General features: G+C 38.0%; 1 protein-coding gene across 9 annotated transcripts in view; it reads right to left on the reverse strand.

Moving 5' to 3' along the window:
* SYTL5 (synaptotagmin like 5) overlaps nucleotides 1-25,128 on the reverse strand; it is a 273,738-nt gene that overhangs the window by 138,257 nt on the left and 110,353 nt on the right. For all 9 annotated transcript variants that reach the window (XM_070502421.1, XM_070502422.1, XM_044763566.2 and 6 more), the window contains one exon: nucleotides 13,375-13,848. In XM_070502421.1, the coding sequence (XP_070358522.1) occupies nucleotides 13,375-13,493 (119 nt within the window). In that variant the 5' untranslated portion in view covers nucleotides 13,494-13,848. The remainder of the gene's footprint in view (nucleotides 1-13,374; nucleotides 13,849-25,128) is intronic.

Genomic DNA, 25,128 nt, shown 5'->3' on the forward strand with positions numbered 1-25,128 from the left:
CTCTATTTGCTTTTGTCTGAAGAGAAGCAAAAGTATGGGAGATGGATGAAAAAGTGTAGTAGAGATAAATATGGCCCAAAATCAACTGTTAAAAACTCATGAATACAAGGAAAAAGGAAAAACAGCTGTTGAAGACATTTAATTCCAGCTAACACCAATTCTTCATTTGAGGTAAACTCTGGATGCTCTTGCATTTTAAAATGTCAGTTTATTCTTTATTCTTCAGGTTTCCTTGTTGCTACACAGACGCGTTCACATTAACATGTGAATTGATGACCTATATGTAGTTGGAATCTTAAAGATTGAAAAGATGAACTAGCTCGATTATATTGAATGATAGAATCATTTCATTTCTATATCCTGGTGATACATTGACTTCATTTTTTTCTATCCCATCATCAAAAATGTTAAATGCATGACAAAGACTGCTTGCTTTACCATTGCATAGACACATTCCTTTCGAATCAGGGATTGCTTTCATTAAAATTCCTGTCACATTTGTGTGGCATTAGTTTTCTTGTGTTACCCTGTCTAGATCCAATTGTGCTGAACACGATTTGGCACCAAATAAGGTAGGAATAAGGGAAGCAATTAGCTGCCTGGAAGAGGAAGCCATAGATAACAATTCACAAAGTATCTTTGATTCCTTGATGTCTTTAAATAATCCCCAATTTCATCTAGCAGAGCACATGAAGGCTCAAAACAGATAATGAGCAAGTGGAGACTCTACGGTGGCCAAGAGCATAGGGCTCTGGAGTCAGACTGCCTGGGTTCAAATCCTGGCCTTATACTTACTTCCTTTGAGACTGCAAGAAAAATACTTAACCTCTCTGTGCGTCAAGACTTAAGGAGACTTAAACTCTCTGTCTCAAAATACTGCCTCTGTAAAAGAAAAATCATAATAGTTACAACCTCATAGGTTTGTTGTGAGCGTTAAGTAGTGTTAAGTACAGCTTGATGCATAGTAATTGTGAAACAGACAATTCTGGCATATGTCTCCCAACACTGGTTCTCCCCTTCTCTCTTAGTAGAATGTCTAACTAGGCTCATGACCCCTCAGATTACATTTCCCAGTGTTCCTTGCAGTTAGGTTTTGTCATGAGACTAAATGTTGGCCAATATGACGTGATCAGAAATGATATAGGCAACCTCTAGGTTATGCCCCTACTGGGAAAGGGGTATTTATTTCCCTTGAACCCTTCCTCTTTCCCAGAGGCTAGGATGAGAACACAGGAGTGAACCATCTTGGACCAAGAGCTAAACTCTCAACACGGCGGAACAACCAAAGCACCCAGATGGAGCCAGTATAATACTATCACAAAAGCAGTATGATGGAGCCAGTATAACAATATCACAAAGCTGCCAACCAACCCAGACTTTTCCATTAGAGAGCAATGTATTTCCATCTTGTTTAAGCCATTATTATAATATGTCTTTGTCACCCACAGCCAAAGCTATTTCCCAACGAACACAGTAAGAACTCAGTAAATATTAGCTCTTTTTATTATTGCCCACTTGCAGAGATGATGCTACCAGGTTCTGCTTCAGCCTCTGCTACAATGCCTGCAAGCTAAAACCTTATCTAGAGGCAGAGTTTCATATTCCTTTAAGAGAACAAAACCATGGTGACTGACAAAAAATATTGTCAAACCCGAAACGAGACAAAAATCGCTCAAATATATGCAGGCAGAATAATGTCACAGCAACTTGATGCCAATGGCTGCACACCTCCTAGCACTCCCATCTTTTGCTCACATCCAGAGGCAATGCCATCGACACTGCGGCTGTTCATATTTGTCTAAGGAAAATCCAGGGGTGAGCAGACCTTACTGTACTCTGAATATAAAAATATTACTTTTTCATTTTAATTATAGCTTCTGTATACAGAACCTATTATTAAAACCTAACCACAATCATAACACTTAGCTACAATAATGACAGGCGCTCTGTTTTACATGTCATGCTATTAAACTTTTTGGCATTTTGCCACCTTGCCTCTTTTTTTGGTGAGGAAGATTGTCCCTGAGCTAACATCTGTGCCAATGTTCCTCCATTTTGTATGTGGGATGCCACCACAGCGTGACTTGATGAGTGGTGTGTAGGTCTCCTCCTAGGATCCGGACCTGCAAATCCTGGGCCACCGAAGTGGAACATGCAAACTTAACAACTACACCACCAGGCCGGCCCCCAACGCTATTAAACTTTGACAATAACCCATGAGAAAGACATTATGATTCCCATTTTATACATAAGAAAGTGGCATCTCTAAGCGGAAACTTGCTGTGGTTCAAAGGACTATTAAGTGGTATAGTCAGGATTCAGATCCAGAATTTTATATTCCAAAATCTGCACTCCTCCCCCACACCAGGCTCCTCTTGTTGGCTCTCAATCTACTAAAATATTTTTGCTCAGAAAGGACACTGTACTTATTTATTTAAAGATTTGCCCTGAGCTAATACCCGTTGCCAATCTTTTTCCATCTCCGCCTCCACCTCCCCCTTCCCTTCCCCTCCTCTTCCTCCTCCTTCTTCCCAAAGCCCCCAGTACATAGTTGTATACTGTAGTTGTAGGTCTCTCTGGTTGTGCTATGTGGGATGCCACTCCAGCATGGCCTGATGAGCAGTTCTAGGTCCACGCCCAGGATCTGAACAGGCAAAACCCTGGGCTGCCAAAGCAGAGTGCGTGAACTTAACCACTCAGCCACAGGGCGGGCCCTAGGACATTGTATTTATTAATGACTGCTATGTCTTTCCTAGTTGTGCAAAGCCATGCTGAGCGCACTCAAAGTTAAGCCTCAGTAAACATAAAGAGTTTCTTCTGCCTGCTTTGCTTTTTCTACTAAATGGTGTCTGCCCAAGTAGCCTCTTACCACACACTCTCTCATGACAAACATTCCCCAACAGAGCTGTTCTTTAACAAACACCGCTCTGGTCCTAATAAACTTTATAATGCTTTTGATTAGTTTTCAAATGAAAGGCTATTAAAAAGAATCAAGACTACCTGAGAATTGGGGGAATGTTTCACTTACATAGAAAGCTACTTCAGAGAAATAAGCAACAAGATTGAAAGAATACTTGTGTAGATAAAGAAATCTTGCGAATTGTGCCAATTTAATGTGTTTAGAAATTGTCTTGAGGAAAGAGAACATTGTGAAATCTTCATGTCTGCAGATGACACCGTGCACTTCCTGGCAGTAGAACACTTGGCTCATAGAAATATACCAGGAGATCTCACAAAGTCATGTGAACAAAAAAAATAATAAAAATAATTAAAGTTATGTGAACAATTATTTATTAATGTAGTCTTAAAAACAGCAGAAATTTATCTCATATGTAATTAGCAAACCAAGTTTTCCACCTGGGGATATCTTGAAATAACTATCGTCTCAACTTCCTGGCCTCACAAGGAACAAGGATGTGTCTTAGTAATCTGAAACCCAAAGGATACCTTTCTTAAGTATCAAAAATAGAAGGTCCTGTTATCAATATGGTAAATTACTCATAAAAGGAGGAGGTGGTGACAGAATCAGTACAAGAAATAGTAAAGCTGCATGTCTTTAAAAAAAAAAACAAGGATAAAATACTGGGCTTTTAAAAGATTACTGCTATGATAATGCAAGCACAAAATTGACTTGATGGGAGGAAATTGGACACTCACACACAAAAAAAGATAAAGAGGACATATTGCCCTTGAAAAATGTTTCAAAACTACTTCTGCTGCTGAATACAGGCACATACTCGTTTTAATTTTTATAAACATACAGCTGAAATTTATTTCTAAAATGTCTCTAAATTGAATTTGTATAAACTATTTTAAATGCAGCAAGGAAGGAGCTATATGCTCATCAAAGACAGTTATCAGTACCTAATTTTTCCTGTTTTACCTCTTTAGGTGATGCTTATGGGCACTCATATTTTCATATATAAAAATTACTACTACAAAACACACTTCCAGCAATTTTCCTAGTTATCAGCATCAATACACGGTACACGAAATGTCAAGTCACCATTTCTTTGGAATTCACTGAGGATGAATATAAATGTTTATGTGCTGTGTTTTTTTCTTATGTGCTTCATTGAAAATCATCCCTGACAATTAATTGCTCTCAGATTCCATAAAAAGGAAGGTGAGATTTGTGCTGAGCAATAAACAAATCTGATCCATAAGATGCATGATCTTAATTACACTCATTTTCTCAGGTTGCCGGTTGTCTCCCAATATTCCTTTTTACTCTTTCATACCAATAAAACTCCCAAATGTGAGTTACTCACATGGCCACCCAGAATAAAGACTACATTTCCCAGTTAAATATGCAAGCTCCCTTGCACCTAAGTATGGCCATGTGACTACCTTCCAGCCTACGCAGTGTAAGCAAGGTCATCTGTGAAACTCCTCAAAAATGTTTTTAAGGGGAGGGAACCTGTCCTTTTTTCTGCCCTTTGCCCTTTTCCCTGATGACTGGAATGAGGACAGTATGACAGGAGCTGGAGCAACCATCTTGGATTATGAGGCGTGACTAAGACTCTCTCCTTGACCAAACTTTAGATAGGGTCCTCTGGGGTCTCTTTTTGACAAGACCTCATCATTGGGCCCTCTCTTCAGCCTGCATAGCCCAGATTTAGTAAGAATCCTGCTAAATCAGTTTAGCGAGAATTCTCCCACCCTTGATATCTGCTATCATCCTGGCCTGACCTTAATAAGAATTCTGTTAAGTCAATTTGGTAAGAATCCTACCATGAATGTCTCCTCTTAGTAATTTTCCATTCATTGACCTCCTCACTCTAATCGTTGGCTATAAATCTCCAGGTGCCTTTGCTGTATTTGGAGTTGAGTTCGATTTCTCTCCCCTACTGCCATAGTCTTTTGTTTGTTTTTAATTTTGGGGGGATAGTCTTGAAATCTATTGCAATAGTCCTGAGTAAATTATTCCTTATCATTTAATAAGTGTCAGAATAATTTTTTACTTTAACAGGTGTTAGCCCAAGTTGAAGATGGCAGAGCAACCAGTTAGAAGGACCCTGGGCCTCTAATGAGCATGGAACCACCATTACCAGCCCTGAGTTGCCTTACTCGTGACTTTATCTAGGCAAAAAATAAAAAGAAAGAAAAAGAAATAAACCTCTGTCTTACTTAAGCTACTATTATTTTGATTTTCTGACACTCAGAGCTGAACCTACCCTAATTTCTACACCCATAAATAGCATGGATACTATTACAGAAGTAGAGGAGAATGCAAATCCCAGCTTTAAAATACTAACTGTATAAAGACTCTGTCAAAGAGGTAAATTATTTATATTCTACACAAAGAATACATCAATACATCAATTTGATTCACGTCAATGTGAAAGTGGAGACTTTGCACAATCTAAGAAAATGCAGTTTTGCTTCTGTTAAATTGGAAATTAGATCTCTCCATCTCCTATGCCTTGCGCATAAGTACTCAATGAGTTTTTGCTGAATTTTAGAAATGTATTTCCCACATATACGACAAAAGGAATTCATACAAATTAATATTGAAACAACACTAACACCAACAGTAAATGGACAAATTGTGTGAATAAAAAATTCACAGAAGAGGAAATACAAATAGCTAGCAATCATGTAAAAACACCAATAATCACATACATGCAAATTAACAGAGGACATTACCTTATTAAATTAGTTAAAGTTTACAATAATAGGTGCCGGCCCCGTGCCAAGTGGTTAAGTTTGCACACTCCACTTCGGCAGCCCAGAGTTTCGCTGGGTTAGGGTCCTGGGCAGGGACATGGCACCGCTCATCAAGTCATGCTGAGGCGGAGACCCACATAACACAACCAGAGGCACTCACAACTAGAATATACAACTATGTGCTGGGGGGCTTTGGGGAGAAGAAGTGAAAAAAAAAAAACAACAACAAAGATCGGCAATCAATGTTAGCTCAGGTGCCAATCTTTAAAAGAAAATAAAAAATAAAAAAAGATTTACAAGAATCATTTCTATTTTGGCAGTAGTATAATGAATAGTTTAGTGAGGAGAAAATTGACACAACATTTCTGGAAAACAAATTTTCAATTTAAAGGAAATATAAATCAAAATATGAATTGCAATATAATAAAAATTTAAGACAGAAGATTTAAGAATAAAGATGTTCATGGCAATTAGAACAAATAGTTAAACAAACTATTGCACATCCATGTCATGAAGCTTATCCAGCCAAAAAAATGATGCCTCCAAAGAATTTTTAATGATATCAAAACGTTCATTAAATAATGTTAAGCAAAAATAGAGGATGCAAAATTTCATGTATAATATGGTTCCAATTATGTGAAAATTATATGCACACACAGAAAAGTAACAAGAAGGAAATTCAACAAAAGTAGAAACTATCTCTGGGAAGAGGGATCCTAAGTGAGTTTTTAAAATTCATATTATATGTATTTTCTAATTTTCTGTATTACCTCTATAATGAAAAATGTATCAGAAAAAATCCTTTGCTGTGTAAAATTTTATTAACTTTAGACATTTGCATGAAATGCTTACCAGTTATGCTTAATCACTCTGCAATGAAATAATAAATTATTAAATGCATGTCAGCCTAATCTTATTACAGATTTAAGTCAATTAAACCCTTTTATTAATATAGGAATATTCATATAAACTGTCAATATAAAATGGTCATATGCCTGAAATCTAAAATGATAGAGGTGACATTTTTGTTACTGAAGTTGTCACTTATATTTCCTTGAAAATAAAATATCTATTTCCTCAAGAATATAATTGGTATTTGCTTAATTAGATCGTCTCTTATGAACTGACCTACCTTTGGTGGGGGGGGGTGAGTCCTCTTCACTCATCCTACCCCACGAACATTCAGCCATATTGTGGATTCCATGGGCTTTATAGTTCTGTGTTCCTTCAATTTACAGTAAAAGGAGATGGTAGTTTCCTGGACATGAGTGCAAATTAATCCCCGCTGCCTAGGGGCGTGTTCTCTACACCAATTCTGGCCAGAGAAAGTAGGCAAAGGAAGGGAAAGGGTACTAAAAGAGGAATCTGGGGGAAGAAAAAAAATATATATATATATATACATACACATTATTTCAAACAAAAAAATGGTCTGGCAAGTATAAGTTTATTTATTTGGACAATCCAGTGTTTGAAATGTCCCTAAATATCAAGTATCTGTGGCCCTGTGCCTACAGTGAGCCCTACAAGTAAGTTACTTGGAAGAAAATACCGTAGAATCAAAATATAAGTTAGCTTCCCTATATGTGTGTATGTAGCAAAATTAGTAAGGTCTTTGGTGGGAAAACCCCCAAGGTTTTAAATTCATTTAAGGCAGAGCCAGATTTTTTTTTGTTTTTCATTTCTCTGTGACTCATTAAGAGTTTGGGTTCTATTAGGGAGCCAGTATTGCTCATGCTGTGAGTTTCCGTTAATCCATTAAGAAGCTTGTGGTAATTCTATTAGGATTAGAACAAAATGTTTACCAAAATATAAGTCCACTTCAATAGCTCTCCCAGTGTTTTATGGGGACAGTGAATCTTTAAGCTTTTTAGAAGGTCAAACTAATTTTGTTCTTAGTGGTAGTGATAAGATTTGGCAAAAAACAAACAGCCCCACAGATCAAACATTTGTAGAGTATTAAGAGGATATTATTGCTTGGCACTTACCAGGCTCCCTAACTTCCAGGCTGAATGTATAATTCTTGAAATCGCTTCAAATCCATTTGAACCAAATATTTAGCTTATCTACAGGATTCCAAATAGCCAATTTGAGGACACTTTCCCCTTCTGTTTCTCCCTCCTTCTCTTTCCTCCCCAACCCTGCTCTAAAATGATGGAATCAACCACATAAAGACAAAGCCAGAAGGTGAATGGCAGTTTCCCGGCTGGGATCTGTGGTCTCTTGATGACACGAAGCTCTGGCTTGCTTAGTAGCCCCTCTCAGCTGAACCAGCTGTGTGGAACAAAACATAATACACTTGCACTTAGCTTTGCAGTCAGCAGAAAGAGTAGCACGGCATCAGGAACTCTTGTCAGTTTTCATTGTGTAAGAGCAATGCTTCGATAAAAGTCACAGTAACTTTAGATAACGTTACACAGCTTAAAGGTCAAAACTGTCAGCAAATACCAGGCTAAAGAAATGTTTTCTGTTTCGTTCCATTTCTGACAGCTATTAGTAAGGCTGTCGGTGGGCTCTCAACAGGATCTGAATAGGTGCAGCTATTGCATAAGCATCACAGCATAGAGGAAAGGGAAGCAATACGGAAGGGGAGAACCTCAGCTCTGATGTTTACCAGCTGGGCAAATTATTTAATCCAAGTTTCAGTTGCTATAGCTATAGTACATTACAATAGTACATATCGAGGGATGACGGAGATTAAGTGAGGATACATTTGTGAATGGAGTAAGACATTCTCTGGTGTGAGGTAGGCACTAGATAGTTTACCATCTCTTTTTTTCTGGCCCCCCTGAAAGGACAGACATACCACTCAGAAATTAAAAGTGACTTAAGAGTGGAGTGGGAGCTCTGGAGCCAGATGGTGGGACTACAAATCGCAGTTCTGCCACTTACTAGCTGTGTGACCTTGGACAAGTCATTTAACTTTGCACTTCAGTTTCCCCATCTATAAATGGGGATATCAATACTTCTTATCTCATCGCGAAAAGGAATTTGTAATCTGTCCCCCACAATTTTGCAGAACTTTCTGCTATTTCTTGGTATTTTCTATACTTCCAGATTCATTTTGCTGTTCTTCTATAGAGACAATGAAACACATTTAAATTGTTCCAGCACACGAGCTACTAAGATTAGGTGAGGCACAAAAATCTCCTGGAGATGGTAGGAGCCTATGAAATCATCTAATCTCCCAGACAGAAGCCCATGCTCTATCTCTGATAGCTGACTGATGGTTTCTAGTCCAACTCTTATCTTATCTTTTGGATTCTAAATGTCCTGCTTCTCCCTGAGATGGCTTATCTAGGCTTTCAGGTGTATGCAGCTATTTCCAAGGCTAGAACCAACCAAGGTGTTGTTTTTGACACCAAAGCTCAGAAAACTACTGCCCTTGGGCCAAATCCAGCCCACCATCTGTTTTTGTAAATAAAGTTTTATTGGAACACAGCTATACCCATTTGTTTACATATTGTCTATTGCTGCTTTCATACTACAATGGTAGAGCGAAGTAGTCATAACAGAAAACACATGCCCTGTAGAACCTAAAATATTTACTATCTGGCCCTTTACAGAAAAAGTTTGCTGGAGCTAAACAAAACTGAGGTTTGAGTAGGGAGTAAGAAAAAAGAAATGTTTGCTGTAAGGCAACCAATGGCGTTCATCACTGAGATAAGCCCAAGAACCGGTGCCAAAGAGAATGTTAAGTCCAGATATGTTTTCATGCATTGTGGCCAAATGGAAATGACATCCTCTTAGTGAGAATAAAATCCACGGTGAACTGCTGAAATGAATAGTCACTTATAAGTTAAGATTATAAATGAAGATTTCTTATATAGACCAATACTTCCAAAGTAGATATGTAACAGTATTTGCTTTTAGGTGTGGAAGATCAAGTAGAGTAAGAATTTGTTAATGAGATATGTTTTTTGGAGCAGATACCATGTACTCTTTTATGTTAGGCTGAGTTCTTCCAAAGTTAGAAAAATTGAAGGTACAAAATGAGCAACAAAGATTTTTATTTTGTGCTTCCAAATGGTTGGGGTTTTTTTCCATTTGCAATCACTGTTGATGGCTTAATTTTCTTTGCATCACTTCTTCCCTCTTTCTTCATTGCATTAAAGTCATCAATAAACCTAAGTGATTTGTTCTCCACAGAAAACATTTAAAATATTCTTACTAATAGTAAAACCTGTGTCTAGATATTGCCTACCACTCCTTCTTGCTTGGTCTGAAAGAGAAGAACAAATGTATGTGAGCCTCTTGGATGAAGCTAGATTGCTCTGGTAGTAGGCAGATGACTCTCCACAGCCTACAATTCATGCCTGGAGGTAATTATCAGGCTTCTCATGTGCCTTTGGGCGCAGAGCACCTTTAGGAGCACCCAGAGACCAGTCCCACCTTCATTAATGCCACACTTCAGTGGCTATGTGGACTGTGGAGCACAGTCGGGCGACAAGCCTAAAACATTGATTCAATACAATTTTTACACTCTCCCATTGTCTACGTTCTTTATGTCTAAGGACAACCTACTCAAGCAAATAAATACACAAGCAAACAATAAATCCACTGTTTCCCAAACTCCAATTTACTAACTTTCCAGATCAGTTTCTTCTTTGTAATCATAATTCTTAAAAATTTTCTTTGGCTTCCATTTCCTCCTGAAACCTTTGAACAGAAACTGAAGGTGATTTTGTGGTTCACAGTTCACAGCTGAAACACAGCTGACATACATTTGCCAATGTCAAAATCCTTTTTCACATTTTAAAGCTCAGCTCAAATGTTACCTCTTCCGTGAAACCATTCCTTCAGTTTCTATCTTATTCATAATTAATTACTTCTTCCTCTAGACTCCTAGAAAATATCAACCTACACCTCTGTAGCATAGTGAAAACAATTATTGTACCAGCTAGCACAAAAGTTTACTGTTGCAATAAAATATAATTCCTTGTGTTGATGATTTTGGAAGCTATCAAGTAAAAAGGACTAAGTTCCCTGTCTGGTCTGGCAAACCTCCTGATTGGGCTTTCTAGAAGCTAACTCTGAGATATAGATTTGTGTGCAAATGATTTTTGGAGTGCTCTCAGGAGGAACCTGTAAGGGAGTAGGAGAGGCAGGAGAGAGAAGGGGAGAGGGGCTGAGCAAAGATGTGTTTCTTAGGTGAAGTCCAGTTTCAGCATGATCCCATGGGGAGCTCTGAAGCAGAAGTTGCATTGCACAGTCTGTCTTGACTTGAGGCAAGGGGTTTCTGTACCTCAGCCATTGGCTTGTGGCTGCCCAGTAGGGACATACACTCAAATTTACCTGGTGCTTGTGGCTCTCTAATCCTATGGGCAACTCCAGCCGCCCAAAGGTAGTCCTCTAAAGAAAGTAGTAGGTCCCAGCCCTTAGCAGTAAAGGATGTGGAAACGGGGAGATGAGAGCACAGATCCAACAAAGGGACCCTAAAGGATCTGAGTGGAGCACTGATGGTGTTCACTACAACTCATAAATCAAGGGCAACACAGACCACAATAGGGCTAATGATTACAGCCATCAATTATTGTGTGCTTACTGTATGCCAGTATTGTTCTAAGCTCTTGATAATATTAGCTTATTTAATCCTTACAACAATCTTCTGAGGTACCTAATATTACTTGTTTTGTCAAATGAGGAAACTAGATCCACCTGTGGAAGTGACTTGTCTAAAGTGACACAAAGATTTCATGGTGTAACTAAGATTTTAATCAACAAATATGGGAGTGTGATTCAACAGCACACACTCTAAACACCCCTGCCACTCACTTTGGCGTGACTTCTCAATACACAAAGCTGTTAAACGCGGAAGAGCCTGAGTTTTCTGGCCTGGGCTCATATCTTAGTAGCTCAGAATAAAACAAGACAACACATCTGACACAGTTAGTGCAGGAAAAAACACTCAAAAAATATTAGACACTGCTGTTATTAAAGAAGGGAAGAAAACATAACAGCTTAAAAAAATCTATTTTCTATAAGATAGAAATTTCTAGAAAATAGATGTTCTATTTTCTATAAAAGTATCTCTTAGATCTCTTAGAAAGGCTTTTATAAAAGCCTTTCTTCTGTTATCCTCAAAAAAGTTGAAAGAGCCAGGATATCAACAACTTTATTCTTGATAGCTCTGTTGTATATTATACAATTTGGCTAAATTTCTTTACACAGAATAAGGAAAGACAACAAGGAAAGAAAAACAGAGAAAAAAGAAGAGCAAGTATAACAGATTATTACTAAAAGTTATTGAAAATGACAAAAACAAATATTCTAAACAATGTCCTATTCATTTTACTTCGGTGTTTCCTGGGATCTGATTATTGTTTTTTCCTGAAGACAGTGATTTTTAATTCCCCTGAGAATGTCATCAATAACTGGTTAATAGCTCGCCCCCCATAAACAATATAACTTTTTGCAGTGCATTAGAAAATTTAGTAACTTTTCATGACTGGACTCCCAGTGCCAAAAATATCATTTCTGATTTCTTTAAAACCATTAAGTGCATTTCATTGCCACCTGAATTCCAGGTATAAAAAGAGAGTAATAATTTTAACCAAAGCCTTTGTTTCTTTAAGATTGGTTGAATATCTTGGAATGATGGAAATGAAAATTTTTGGCTCTTAACTATGAAAACAACAATATTTCAATGTATTTCCAATTCTAAGGATCCTAGTTCCTTTGGCGTGTTGAATATTTTTGCAGTATGTGAAGATAATCTTATGACAAGTTTTCTCCTCAAGTAAAATAAACCTAAGCTTCTGATTGCAGTTTGGGGAGACATATAAGACACAAAAGTGACATATTGCACAGTAGGCAGTGACTCTGTTTATTTCTGATCCTCTATTCAGGGGTGAGATGTAATAACCAAATATATTTAATATATTGACAGCACCGGCAGCAAACAATCACAATGGATGTGGCAGCCAATCAGAACGATGCTGTGACCTTTTGGAACAGATGATGCAACCAATCAGAATGGATGCTGGCTGAAACGCAGGCGAAGTCACACCTGGGCTTTCAGCTATATTAACCCTGCCTACAACTGATGTGAAACTCAACTGTGCCCATATTACCCAACTTTCCTCACACAGAAACTTATTTCAAGAAATTCAGGTGATTTCTGGGGTACAATGAGAACTTTTCAGCCTCCAGATCCCCTTCTTCTCCCAGCTATGGTTGAGGCAAATTCCCAGTAAGACTGACTTGAGAAAGCATTATAAATAAATAATAGCTTAAATTTATTGTGCACTCAGGTCCAGGCACTATACATGTATCATCTTCCTTAATGCTTGCAACAATCCTATAAGGTAGGTACTATTATTATCCTTGTTTTATTGATGAGAAAACCAAGGCATAGACAAGCTGAGTAACCTGTTCAAGGTCATACAACTAATACATCTCAGAGCTGGTACTTAAACCCGGGTAGTCCTTCTACTTCATTAATCATTCTGACATTCTTAGCAAATGGACATTCTCAGCAAATGGACATTCTCATAAACACCATGTTTATAGCTAAATTCCATCCTTCCACCTAGCTAAACGACAAAATGCCAAAGATGTTTTCTATTTGGGCTACTGCTGGGAACCCATGAAGTCATTGAGCAACATTTGTCTCCAGTGTGGTTGCAGTTGCCCCATTTCTGATCTGAATTGCTTCAAACAAACAGAAAGCAGTCAAGGAGGGCAAACAAGATAAAAGAATATTACCTTATTCTCTTGTCCTCCACTTTTTTCAAATATTCATCTCTCTTTAGGACTCCCAGGATCATTTCCTTCTCATGATCTAATAAAAATGACAGATTGATGAACTCTGTGTTCTTAGACATGGTATTTCAGCAGCAGCTCTGAGTAGCAGTGGTTGAATCTTTCAGGTGAATTGATATCCACTAGCCTTAAGTTCTCCCTGAACAACCCAGAGTTGTTTGATGTAGAGTGGTTTCTATAAGTCCTCTGAAGAACTGCTGCTGGTAGTTAGGTATTCTTCCAGGCTACACAGAAACAGGCTCCACTGGGACTGCATTCCAAGAAAGTCATTATGGTTTTAACTGAAAGAGATCTTCAAAGCCTTTGTTGTGTTGTACACTCAGGTCGCAGTGGAGTTTCACTAACGATGCTCAATGTCAACCCTTCAGAAAGCTACAGAGCAGGAATCAGATGCACTGGGACAGAATCTAGAAAACACTGAAAAGGTAGAGAAAACAAAGGGTAGAAAAATTAATCAGGCCATCTTTCCCATTAGCACTTGTAAGAGTGTCACCTAACTCAAAAAATTTTTAATCAGTAAACTTACATTTATTAAATATTTATTGTTTATTACCATGAAATATTATTTCTATTTAGTTGACTCCAGATTCTTTAAGCAAATTCAGTTCTTTCCATTATAATTAGCTTCCTTACCAGACAGATCCCATTATCACCCTTGCAGCTGAGCCATGGGTGGGATTGGGTCACCACTTTCAGACACTAAGTGTACAATCTGGACTGTCTACAACAGGACAGGTCCCTTAAATGGTTTCCTCCTTCTCTCTCTCTCCCTCTCTCCCCACAACTAGGACCACTGCTGGCAAAACAAATATGAATGAGTGCTACACGTATCAACACAAATATATCTCACAAACGTAATGTTGAATGAAAAAGGTTAAGTTACAGACGAAGTCATGCCGAATAACAGCATACTTATGAAGGAAATAACTTGCAAAACTATTGTATCTAATTCAGGAATACATACATTTATAGTATAAATATAAGGAAATTCATGGGAAATAGATGCAATCAGAGAGGAGAACACTGGAACTTCAAATGTATTGGGTAATGTTTTATTCTCAATATGGGTATTTATATCTTCTGATGTACATGGCTGTTTGTGAATTATTCTAGGTTTGTATTAAGTACTGCAAAGTAGATGTTTTAAAACTGCCTCTTAGTCAACATAAAAAGCTCACCAGGCCTTGTCCCTCATGCTAACTCTTGAGCACATTCTTTCATTGCTCAGTACTTGGATTCTCTTTGTACCTCCCCTTAGGAACGATGACTCCTAGAGGGATCTACCGGGTTTTATGATTTGGCATCATTCCATGACACTGTCCCTTAGCTTTCCCCCAGGTCTATGAACTACAAGCTACATGCAAGTTTCTCTTGGTTTGCTTAGTTCTAGCCAGGTTTCCAATCATAACTAGACACTTACTCAAAGGGTGCCTAGCTGCCCCCCAGTAACCATAAGGTCAGGCTGACCTCAAAATCTCAGGAGATCTGAAAGGACAGGATCTTGTCCAGAGCCTCCCTAACTCTCCAAAGTCCCCATGAATTTGTTCTCTACATTGTACACCAAACCAGAACTTTGCTGAAATGACTCAGAATTGAAATGTTTCCTACAGACCAAAAGTTATCTCCCTCTGAGGAAACTGCCCTGGTCTGGAAAGTGCACATGAGATTTACTCCAGCCCTTTCCTCCATCTCCAATGTCCTAGAGGCCCCAGGGAGGAGAGCCCCAAGGTTGATACAAACAGGAAACAACAAGGTTAAGCACAAAAGGGGCTCTCTGGAAAGGTTAATGGTTTGGTTTTTGCATTGCTGTCAATTGTGGTCTCCTCAGATAAAGAACACAACTGATTTTTCCACCCCTTGTGTATCTCATCTGGTTTCACACTGAAATGGAAAATCCACTTGGTAACTCAGTGAATGAATACCTTACCCTTACAGCCAGGTTCACTTAAGACATATTTTGCAGTGAAATGTCAAATTTAGAATGTCCTATGTAAATATTCTATAGAATTGTATTTAGAAATTATTCAAGGGGTTGGGAGCTATAAAAATGTTTCACCTGAAGCTTATGATTATGCTTGCTTTGGGCTGTAAGTGCAAGTCTGTCCTCTAAAAATCCAAGGGTCTACCCCGTGAGGAGAATGGAGGGAGAGTGGTAACACCACGGGGTAGCACATGAAGGTGATGGAGAAGATGGGAAGTCAAGTACAGGTATGAGAGAAATAAAACTAGCCTGTGAGAGTTTAACTAACAAAATTAGCCCTAAATGGATTTTCACTCATCTGTACCTGGACTGATAGAGCTCATTTGCAAATGAGTGGTCAAGGAGATCACAAGTAGCTGAAATTTTATCAAGAAAATCAGGATATTTCCTCAAGAAGGCAGGACTGGACTGGACTGTAAGGTGGAATCTAATTGATGATAATACAGTCCTTCAGGAGAAATACAAGGTGGAGAAGAGGAGACAGTGAGCCTGGTCATAAAGGAGATCTAAGGAGCTAGATGCTGATAGTCCCCATCCAGACTCTGACCAGAAGAGAAACACTTGGGCCTCAAAATAAAAATAACCTATTTGTTCCCTGTACGACATGTTCCACGTCGAGTGACAGGGCCTCAGTCTGGCAAATGTTCATGCCATTAACCACTCAAATAAAAAACTATTTCCTCTTGCTTGAACGTCACTTCCTCCTGGACACTTCTGATTATAACTTGGCTTTCCACAGAGCTCTCCCTTCAGAGAGTGGATGTCTTGGTTCTGCCAATGGAACCCTCTGTGTTTGCTTTAGTTGAACCTATGTCTGATCTGTTCTCTGTATGCTGAACAAATCAAATTTCTGAGCCTTTGGAGAACAAGCATCTGAGTTGTGATGAATTCACCTAAGTATGTACCATTTTTTGATGCCTCTTTTCAGCTAGTTAATAGCCTCTCCTGGAGAACCTTTACCCACTACACACTCTAATCAAGCAGAAAAAAATGAGTAAAAATAATCATGAGTGCATTTTATCTAGAGTTGATTCTCATTCTTTTAATGTGCCCAGTAAACACTAGTCAGATTAGGAGGGAGTAATTCAGTTTTATTTTATTCTTCAATCCCTTCACTTAAACAGATCTCTCACCTTAAACATTTCAGATGTAGATTTTTCCCTCTCTGGCCAGGAGCCTTGCCAAACTGAGCTAAACTATTTTAAAAGATGACAAGGTGGCTTGTGTGGCATTCTGCTACCTTTCAGCATCGATAGCTTTGGACAGGTCATTAACTCTGTTGAGCAACACACAAGATGCAATAATCAAAAATTCTCACAGCATCACACAGAGATATAAGCTTTTTTTTAAAAAAAGCATTTGCTTTGAGTAACACACTTAAAAACAATAGGCATTGATATTTTAGTCAAAGGAAAGAATATATCTGAATACATCTCATTATGGGATACTTGAAATGGACATTTAAAAATAGAACGTTTCTAGAAGTGCTCTTAGGATGAAGTTAATAAAAATAAAGTTAATTTCACACTCTATCTTCTCAGAGAAGGGAAACAATAGAAAGAATAAACAAACGGGACTTCATCAGACTAAAGAGCTTCTTCACGGCAAATGAAAACAGGATTGAAACAAAAAAACAACCCACTAACTGGGAAAAAATATTTGCAAGTCATATATCTGACAAAGGCTTAATATCCATAATATATAAAGAACACTCACAACTCAACAACAAAAAATCAAACAACCCGATCAAAAAATGGGCTGGAGACATTTCTCCAAAGAAGATATACGGATGGCTAATAGGCACATGAAAAGATGCTCATCATCGCTGATCATCAGGGAAATGCAAATCAAAACTACACTAAGATATCACCTTACACCCATTAGAATGACAAAAATATCTAAAACTAATAGTAACAAATGTTGCAGAGGTTGTGGAGAAAAAGGAACTCTCATACACTGTTGGTGGGAATGCAAACTGGTGCAGCCACTATGGAAAACAGTATGGAGATTCCTCAAAAAATTAAAAATAGAACTACCATATGATCCAGCCATTCCACTACTGGGTATCTATCCAAAGAGTTTGAAGTCAGCAATCCCAAAAGTCCTATGCACCCCAATGTTCATTGCAGCATTATTTACAATAGCCAAGACATGGAAGCAACCTAAGCACCCATCAACAGATGAATGGATAAAGAAGATGTGGTATGTATATACACAATGGAATACTACTTAGCTGTAAAAGAGAACAAAATCATTCCATTTGCAATAACATGGATGGACCTTGAGGGAATTATGTTAAGTGAAATAAGCCAGTTAGAGAAGGATAATCTCTGTATGACTCGACTCATATGAGGAATTTAAAAATGTGGACAAAGAGAACAGATTAGTGGCTACCAGGGGAAAGATGGGGTGGGGGGTGGGCACAAAGGGTGAAGTGGTGTACCTACAACACGACTGACAAACATTAATGTACAACTGAAATTTCACAAGATTGTAACCTATCATTAACTCAATAAAAAAATTAAAATAAAATAAAAAAAATAAAGTTAATTTTCTGTTTGCCTGTTACTGTGTGACAATACAACAGTTAGATGGATTTTCAGCACACTTAGAGGGATGTTTAGGGTGCTTAGAATACAAGCTAAACAGCAAAGCAAAATTTACTTGGGAGCGCCTTCGAATAAATGAGTAGGCAAGAATCCACACAACTGTCAAAAGGTGAGAACTGCCATAAAGATAAAGACGCTTTAGGGAGATAATGAATAGTACTTTCATTATGAACCCCCAGCTGAAAGATTCAAGGGCAGGTGCTATGGAATTACAGCATTTCTTTTCAATAGAGCAGTTTCTTCTCACCTTCTCACGTGTGCAGCACATTCCATGAAGCGCAGTAGTTGAATTTTTTTTTTAACTTCACAATGGTATTCATTCTCCAAACAATAATAGGAAGGCCAATTAACAATATCATCAGGTTTATAGTGATGCTCCAAGAGCAGCATACTCAGAATGTCTCATAACAACAACTAATGCTTACGTAACTCAACTAATCTTTATGACTCGCTCACGAAATAAATTCTAATATCTCCATTTTATAGATGAGAAAACTGAGGCATAGAGAAGTTAAATAACTTGCCCAAAGTCACTCAGTTAGTAAGTAACTCAGAGCAGTCTGCTTTCAGGGACCCTGCTTCTAACCATTACATGTGACTGCCTCTCAGTACCTCCATGGGACAACAGATGCTATTAGACATTCTGTGGAATTTTTTAAAGTTCTGAAGTCCAACAAAATTTTGGATATGTTGAGTTAAACCAAATTAAATGTTGTTTTCTTCTACAGAACTTCTCAGACTCTTTAATGCTCTAATGTTCATTGTGAATTTTCACAGAACCCTCAGTTTGGAAAAAGATATTTAACATCATAAGTTCTTATCTTGGCATCATGTATTTTGATATTTTTAAAGAGAAGACTATTTCTATCTTAAAATAACTGGTTAGGAGAAAACCTAAATAAATTCAAGAGAGACAGATTTGAAAGAAAAATTAGGAGATAGACTTATATCGTATCTGGTAGTTCCCCTAAATCCTTTTTAACTACCAAGACCTACAAAATTCTATATTGTCTCCAAAAAAGTTTCAAAGAATAGACCTTATATAAATTTAAAATATCTGTACAAAGGAAGCCACTGAAAGTAAAATTAAAAGAAACAGATAGGCTGGGAGACTAAGATTTTTCTATATAAAGCAGGAAAAGGATTAATGTCTAGAAAATATAAAGAGCTTCTACAAATTATGAGAAAATAAACCAATAACATAAGGGGCAAAAAATAAGACAAGGCAATTCACAGTCTTGGCAACTCACAAGCAATTCATATAAACATGAAAAGATGCTCACTTAGCTTACTGGTTACACAAATGCAAATTACCACAAGGAGAAAACTTTTTAGCTTTCCTACTAGATTATGAAAATATAAAAACCAAAAACCCACATCATCCAGTGTTTGGTGAGGGTGTGTGGAAATGGGCATACTCATACCCCACTGGTGAAAGTGGAAATAAGTTCACCCCTTAGTTGTGAGAGAGCTCTCCATGAGTCTCTTCCATAACTACATGTCTTGCGAGCAGAGGCATTCACTGGTCTTTTGTTCTGGACAATCATTCCAAGAATGTTTATTTAGTGATCATCCTTGAAAGAGAGAGTATCTGTCTCAGAAGCAAAGGGTAGATTTGCTTACGACTTGTTTAATAAAGCAAAAGACTCTCTCAAGGGCAGAAGGCAGATTTGCTTGCATCCCATTGTAAAATCTTTGGGCTCCATAAGTTCAGGGTTCCTCAGCTGTTATGCAAATCCACTGCATGCACAGTTTCCACCTGGGCACTTGTAGGCAAGAGGAACCAATGCAAACATGAAGCTCATGAGACTTGTTGTCCTGTGAGTAATAAAGTCCACTGTATCTGCCCCAGGAGCAGCATGTCTTCAACCACCACAGGGAAAACTGTGACAGGCCTACTCGTTAGCTTGAAAGCAGGGTAAAATCTCAGAGCCTTTACATTTCTTCTCACCCTTTTAAGATTATGAGTTAAATCTTTCAAAATTGATCAAAAAGTACAAAGTTTGAGTTATGCTATGTGAATAAGTCCCAGAGAGCTACTGTATAGCATAGTGCCCATAGTCAACAGTATTGTGTTGTATACTTTAAAATTTGCTAAGTGTCCTCATCATAACACATACATATATACATAAATAGGATGGGAGGAAACTTTTGAAGGTGATGGATATGTTTATGGCATTGATTGTGGTGATGGTTTCATGGGTATATACTTTCCTCCAAACTCATTAAGTTGTATACATTAAATGTGTACAGTTTTTTATATTTCAATCATACCTCAAGTTTGTTAAATTAAGATATTCAAGTTTTTGACCATTTTTAAGACTATCTTATAGAAAAATTAATATCTGTGTGTATGTGTGAGGATAATGTACAGATATTCATTGTAACATAACTATCAAGAGTGCAAATTTATGGGGCCGGCCCAGTGGCGCAGTGGTTAAGTTCGAATGTTCCACTTTGGCAGCCCAGGGTTTGCCGATTTGAATTCTAGGTGCAGACATGGCAGCACTTGGCAAGCCATGCTGTGGTAGGTGTCCCACAAATAAAGTAGAGGAAGATGGGCATGGATGTTAGATCAGGGCCAGTCTTCCTCAGCAAAAAGAGGAGGATTGGCGGCAGATGTTAGCTCAGGACTAATCTTCCTCAAAAATAAAAAGTGAAAATTTTGAAATAGCCTAAAGTTACAGCAATACCATGGCTCCACATTGAAATGAGGTATTTAAAAATATGTATTGATATGAAAATATTTAAGCTACATTGTTAGTGGAAAATACAAAGATATTCATGCTTTCAAGTGCATATGAGTCTAATGCAATGCAATCAATATATAATATATGTAAACACATAGGAAAAGGCACAGAATGATACATAGTGATCCCTTAATCATGTTGCCTATAGGGATGAGAGCTGGACTGTCAAGAGTTAGAGAAGAGATGAAAAGGAGTTTATTTCCATATTGGTTATTATTTTAGACATGTTCATATAATCATACATTATCTGTCTTTTAAAAATTTCAAGAAGCAATAAGGTATGGTGACTGACTAGAGTTGGAAGTAAAAGAGAGAAGCCAGAAATAATTTTAAGATTTCAGTCTTAGAAGAATACAGGTGACAATAGGGAAGTTGGGGAGATGTGCTGGTTTTGGTGGGCATTAATGGATTTTGGTTTCAGACATGTTGTGAATTAAGTGATATCACTCTGATCTTCAGCATCACAGTTTCCTGCCCCCATTCTTGCTTTCCTACATCAGATTCCTCCAAAAACACAAATTTGATAATTGCCACTCCCATGCTTAAAACCCTTCAGTGATTCTCTTTGCTCTTAAAAGTTCAAATTGTTTAATATTGTTTTAAAAACGCTTCATGATCTGGCTTTTGTCTACCCATCTCTCATGTATCTACTCTCTAACCACACTTGACACATCATTTCTCTAAAGAAGCCATGATCTTTTTCACCTCCAAATCTTCCTACTTGCAAGACTCTGCCTGGAACACTCTCTCCTCCTCTCTTTATCTTCTAAGTATCCACAGGTATCTGCTGAAATGCCTGAATCTTAGTCTAGCTTAGGTATCTGCAATACGCTGAATAATGGCACCAAAAATGCTCATGTCCTAGTCAACAGAACCTTTGCAAATATGATTAAGTCAAAGATCTTAAGATGGGGCAATTATCCTGGATCATCCAGATGGGCCCAATGTAATCACAAGGGTCCTTACAAGAGGGAGGCGGTAGAGTTAAATTCATAAAAGGAGGTGTGATGACAGCAGTAGAGGTTGGAGTGATGGTCTTTGAATATGGAGGAACGGGACACAAGCTAAGGAATGCAGACAGCCCCTAGAAGCTGCAAAAGGCCAGGGAATGGATTCTCCCCTAGATCCTCCAGAAGAAATGCAATCCTGCCAACATCATGATTTTACCCTCATAAGACTGATTTCAGATTTCTAATGAATGAGATGAAAAATAAAACATTTGAGAAGCAATGCCTAAAATAAAAACTGGAATACATAGCATCTCATCTCAGGAGAGAACATTGGATCAGCGTGAAGTGATGCTCTATGCCAAAATGGAATGGGAGAAAGAAACTAAACTCTGGGCAAATGCTCGAGATGAAGAAATTGGACAATATTCCAGCTCAGTGGGAGCCACTGCAGTGCTAGTGGATTTAGAGTGGAATGTACCGCTGAAACCACTGTACATGACATTATTGTGGCCTCTTTATCATGGATGCCTTCTTCTAAACCTGTGATAGGTTCTATTTAATCAGTTAACCCTCTTCCAATAATTCTGTGTTACAGAATTTCATAAAACACTGCCACGTTTAGAATGGATGTATGCAGAATGAAGAGAAAAATATATGTCACTTAATTTTTTTAAAAAAATTTACCAGGGAGGGGCTGGCCCCATGGCTGAGCGGTTAAGTTCGTGCGTTCCGCTGCAGGCAGCCCAGTGTTTCATTGGTTCGAATCCTGGGCGCAGACATGGCACTGCTCGTCAAACCACGCTGAGGCAGGGTCCCACATGCCACAACTAAAAGGACCCACAACGAAGAATATACAACTATGTACCAGGGGGCTTTGGGGAGAAAAAGGAAAAAAAATAAAATCTTAAAAAAAAAATTTACCAGGGAGAATATGAGGACAAGAGTAGGATCCATCATACAAAATGTAGGCAGAAGAGCAATGAACAGAGTTTCCTTGGAAACCTTCAATATAAGTGGAGCTTATTAGCTCCAAATATAACATGTGTACCCCATTCCTTCGTGTTTCAGTTATCTGCTGCTCAGTAACAAACTACCCCAAAATTTAGTGGCTTAAAAAAAAATTTATCATTATCTCTTACAGTTTTGTGGGTTGACTGGGCCTAACTAGGAGGCACTCATTTTGGAGTCTTTTATGAGGCTGCAGTCAGATGGCAGCTGGGGCGGAAGTCATCTGAAGACTGGACTAGGAGGGATATTAAGGATGACGCATTCACATATCTGGCAGTTGATGTTAGCTGTTGACTATAACACCCATATATGGCTTCTCCCTCATGGTGGTCTCAGGGTAGTCACACTTTTTACATGTCAGCTTCCTTACCCCAGAGAAGTGTTCCAGGATGTCCAAGCAGAAGCTGCAAGACATCTTAAGACTTACCTTTGGAAGTCCCAGAACATTACTTCTGCCATGTTTTATTTGTCAAGCGAATCACTAAAGTCATCCCAGATTTAAGGAGGTGAATTAGATTCTAATGGAAGGGGAGCAGTAAAGAATTTGTGGCCCTTTTAATTTACCACATCTCACTTCCTAATACATAGGATGTATAAGTTTGTGGTTACCAGGAAGTCTGTAGATCAAGGGTCATGCATTCTTCCACTCTTTGATGGGAATTAAAAAATTGCATGTGTTCCATGATTCCCTATTTATTACTGGGTCAGTGCAAGCATAGGCACTTTTAGCTACACAGAGAAGTTAGCAGGGTTTCAAATGCTCAGCTGTTAAAAGAATACAAGAGTACACACGCAGATGCACAAATTAGAGGAATGGTAGCACAGTTAGCAGAAGTGCAAATTATTTGAGACTCTTCTATAAATGAACAGTATCGAGGGTACTGGGGGGTATTGGGAGAAACTGGTCCCATGGGTTCCAGGGACTCATGAAAGGGTAATAGAACAAGAAACGATAATGTTCTCAAGGCAGGGCCTGGCAAGTGAAACTAAAGGCTCCTCAAAGGATTTCTGCAAGACTTGTGGATGCTTCATTATTCGCAACAGAGATCCAAAAACCTTTTTGAGGGATAGCTGATACTTTAAACAATCAATAAGGACCCCGAAAAAATATACATATGTTCTAACAGACAAAGGGAGGTAATTTCAGGGGTTCATAAACTGCGGCCACCCAAAGATTTTCTAGTCCACATGGTAAGCACTGCTAATACAAAGCCCTCGGAATCAAAGGCTGGCTCTGTGTACCCTCTCAGAGTTGGTGTTGGAAAAAATGTGGGGCTTTGGAAACTAATAGAACGAATTCTACTCCCTGAGGGAATAACATGGACAAGCTACTCTAAGTTTTTACACCTCAGTTTATTCATCCATAAAATGGGAATATTAATATCCACTTCTTGGTTTGCTGTGAATATGAAAATAAATTAATGTATACAAAGTGCCTAGCGCAATATTTGGCACATAATAGATGCTCAAAACATTTTAGACCAGCCCCCTCCATCCTTTTTGTTCTTACACTGAAGGAATATGTCATTAAAAGAGATCAGTCAAAAACAGACCTCTATTCCCTTTGATTCACAAAATACCCAAAGGTCTCTCTCTGGCTTCCTAGACCTTCTATTAAGAACTTACAAACTTCTTAGCAATTGCTTCTAAACTCCACAATTTTTATTAATAAGATTTTTAATAATGCTAAGATTCTTTTATATATGATGACATGCTGGAAGACTCATAATAAGAAGGTAAATGGAAAAAAATCAGGATATAAAACTACTTCTACAGTATGGTTCCAATTGTGTTGAAGGAAGTACAGACACACCTAAATATTACAGAAAAAACAATGGGAGGAAATAAGTCAAAATATTAAGTCTATATCTGGGTGGTTATATTATGGTTGTATTTTAATTTCTTTATAATTGTCTTTATTTCCATGTTTCTGCAATGAATACACATTACTCACAAAATTAGTAAAGAAAAATACAGCAAATGTCTTTGCTGTCAAAAGTATATTCTAGCCACATTAGCTCAGCTTCATATGCCATGATACACAATGCATGTATCCACTGATTATCATGCTTGACTACTGAACAGGAAAAAACATCAGTAGTAGAGTGATAGAGCCTTGTGGTTAATTAATGTATTTTTAAATTAATGTTTAATTCACTAAGGCATGTTCATTCTGGCAAAAATAAAACCAAAGAATAAACAGAATGTGTTAGAGAACACATAAATGTTTATGCAACAACCATATATAAAACCGTGTGTCAGAAACTGCTACCTCTAGGGGCCTCATAGATGAAGAAAGCATGGGCTCTGTTCTCAAGGAGTTTGTCTACTTTCTAGTGGAAACAGACATAAATATAAAAAGCCACAGTCTTATAAATGCCAACTTGGCTGTGAGAACA

The sequence above is a fragment of the Equus asinus genome, chromosome X (assembly GCF_041296235.1).
Source record: "Equus asinus isolate D_3611 breed Donkey chromosome X, EquAss-T2T_v2, whole genome shotgun sequence".
NCBI lineage: Eukaryota > Metazoa > Chordata > Mammalia > Perissodactyla > Equidae > Equus > Equus asinus.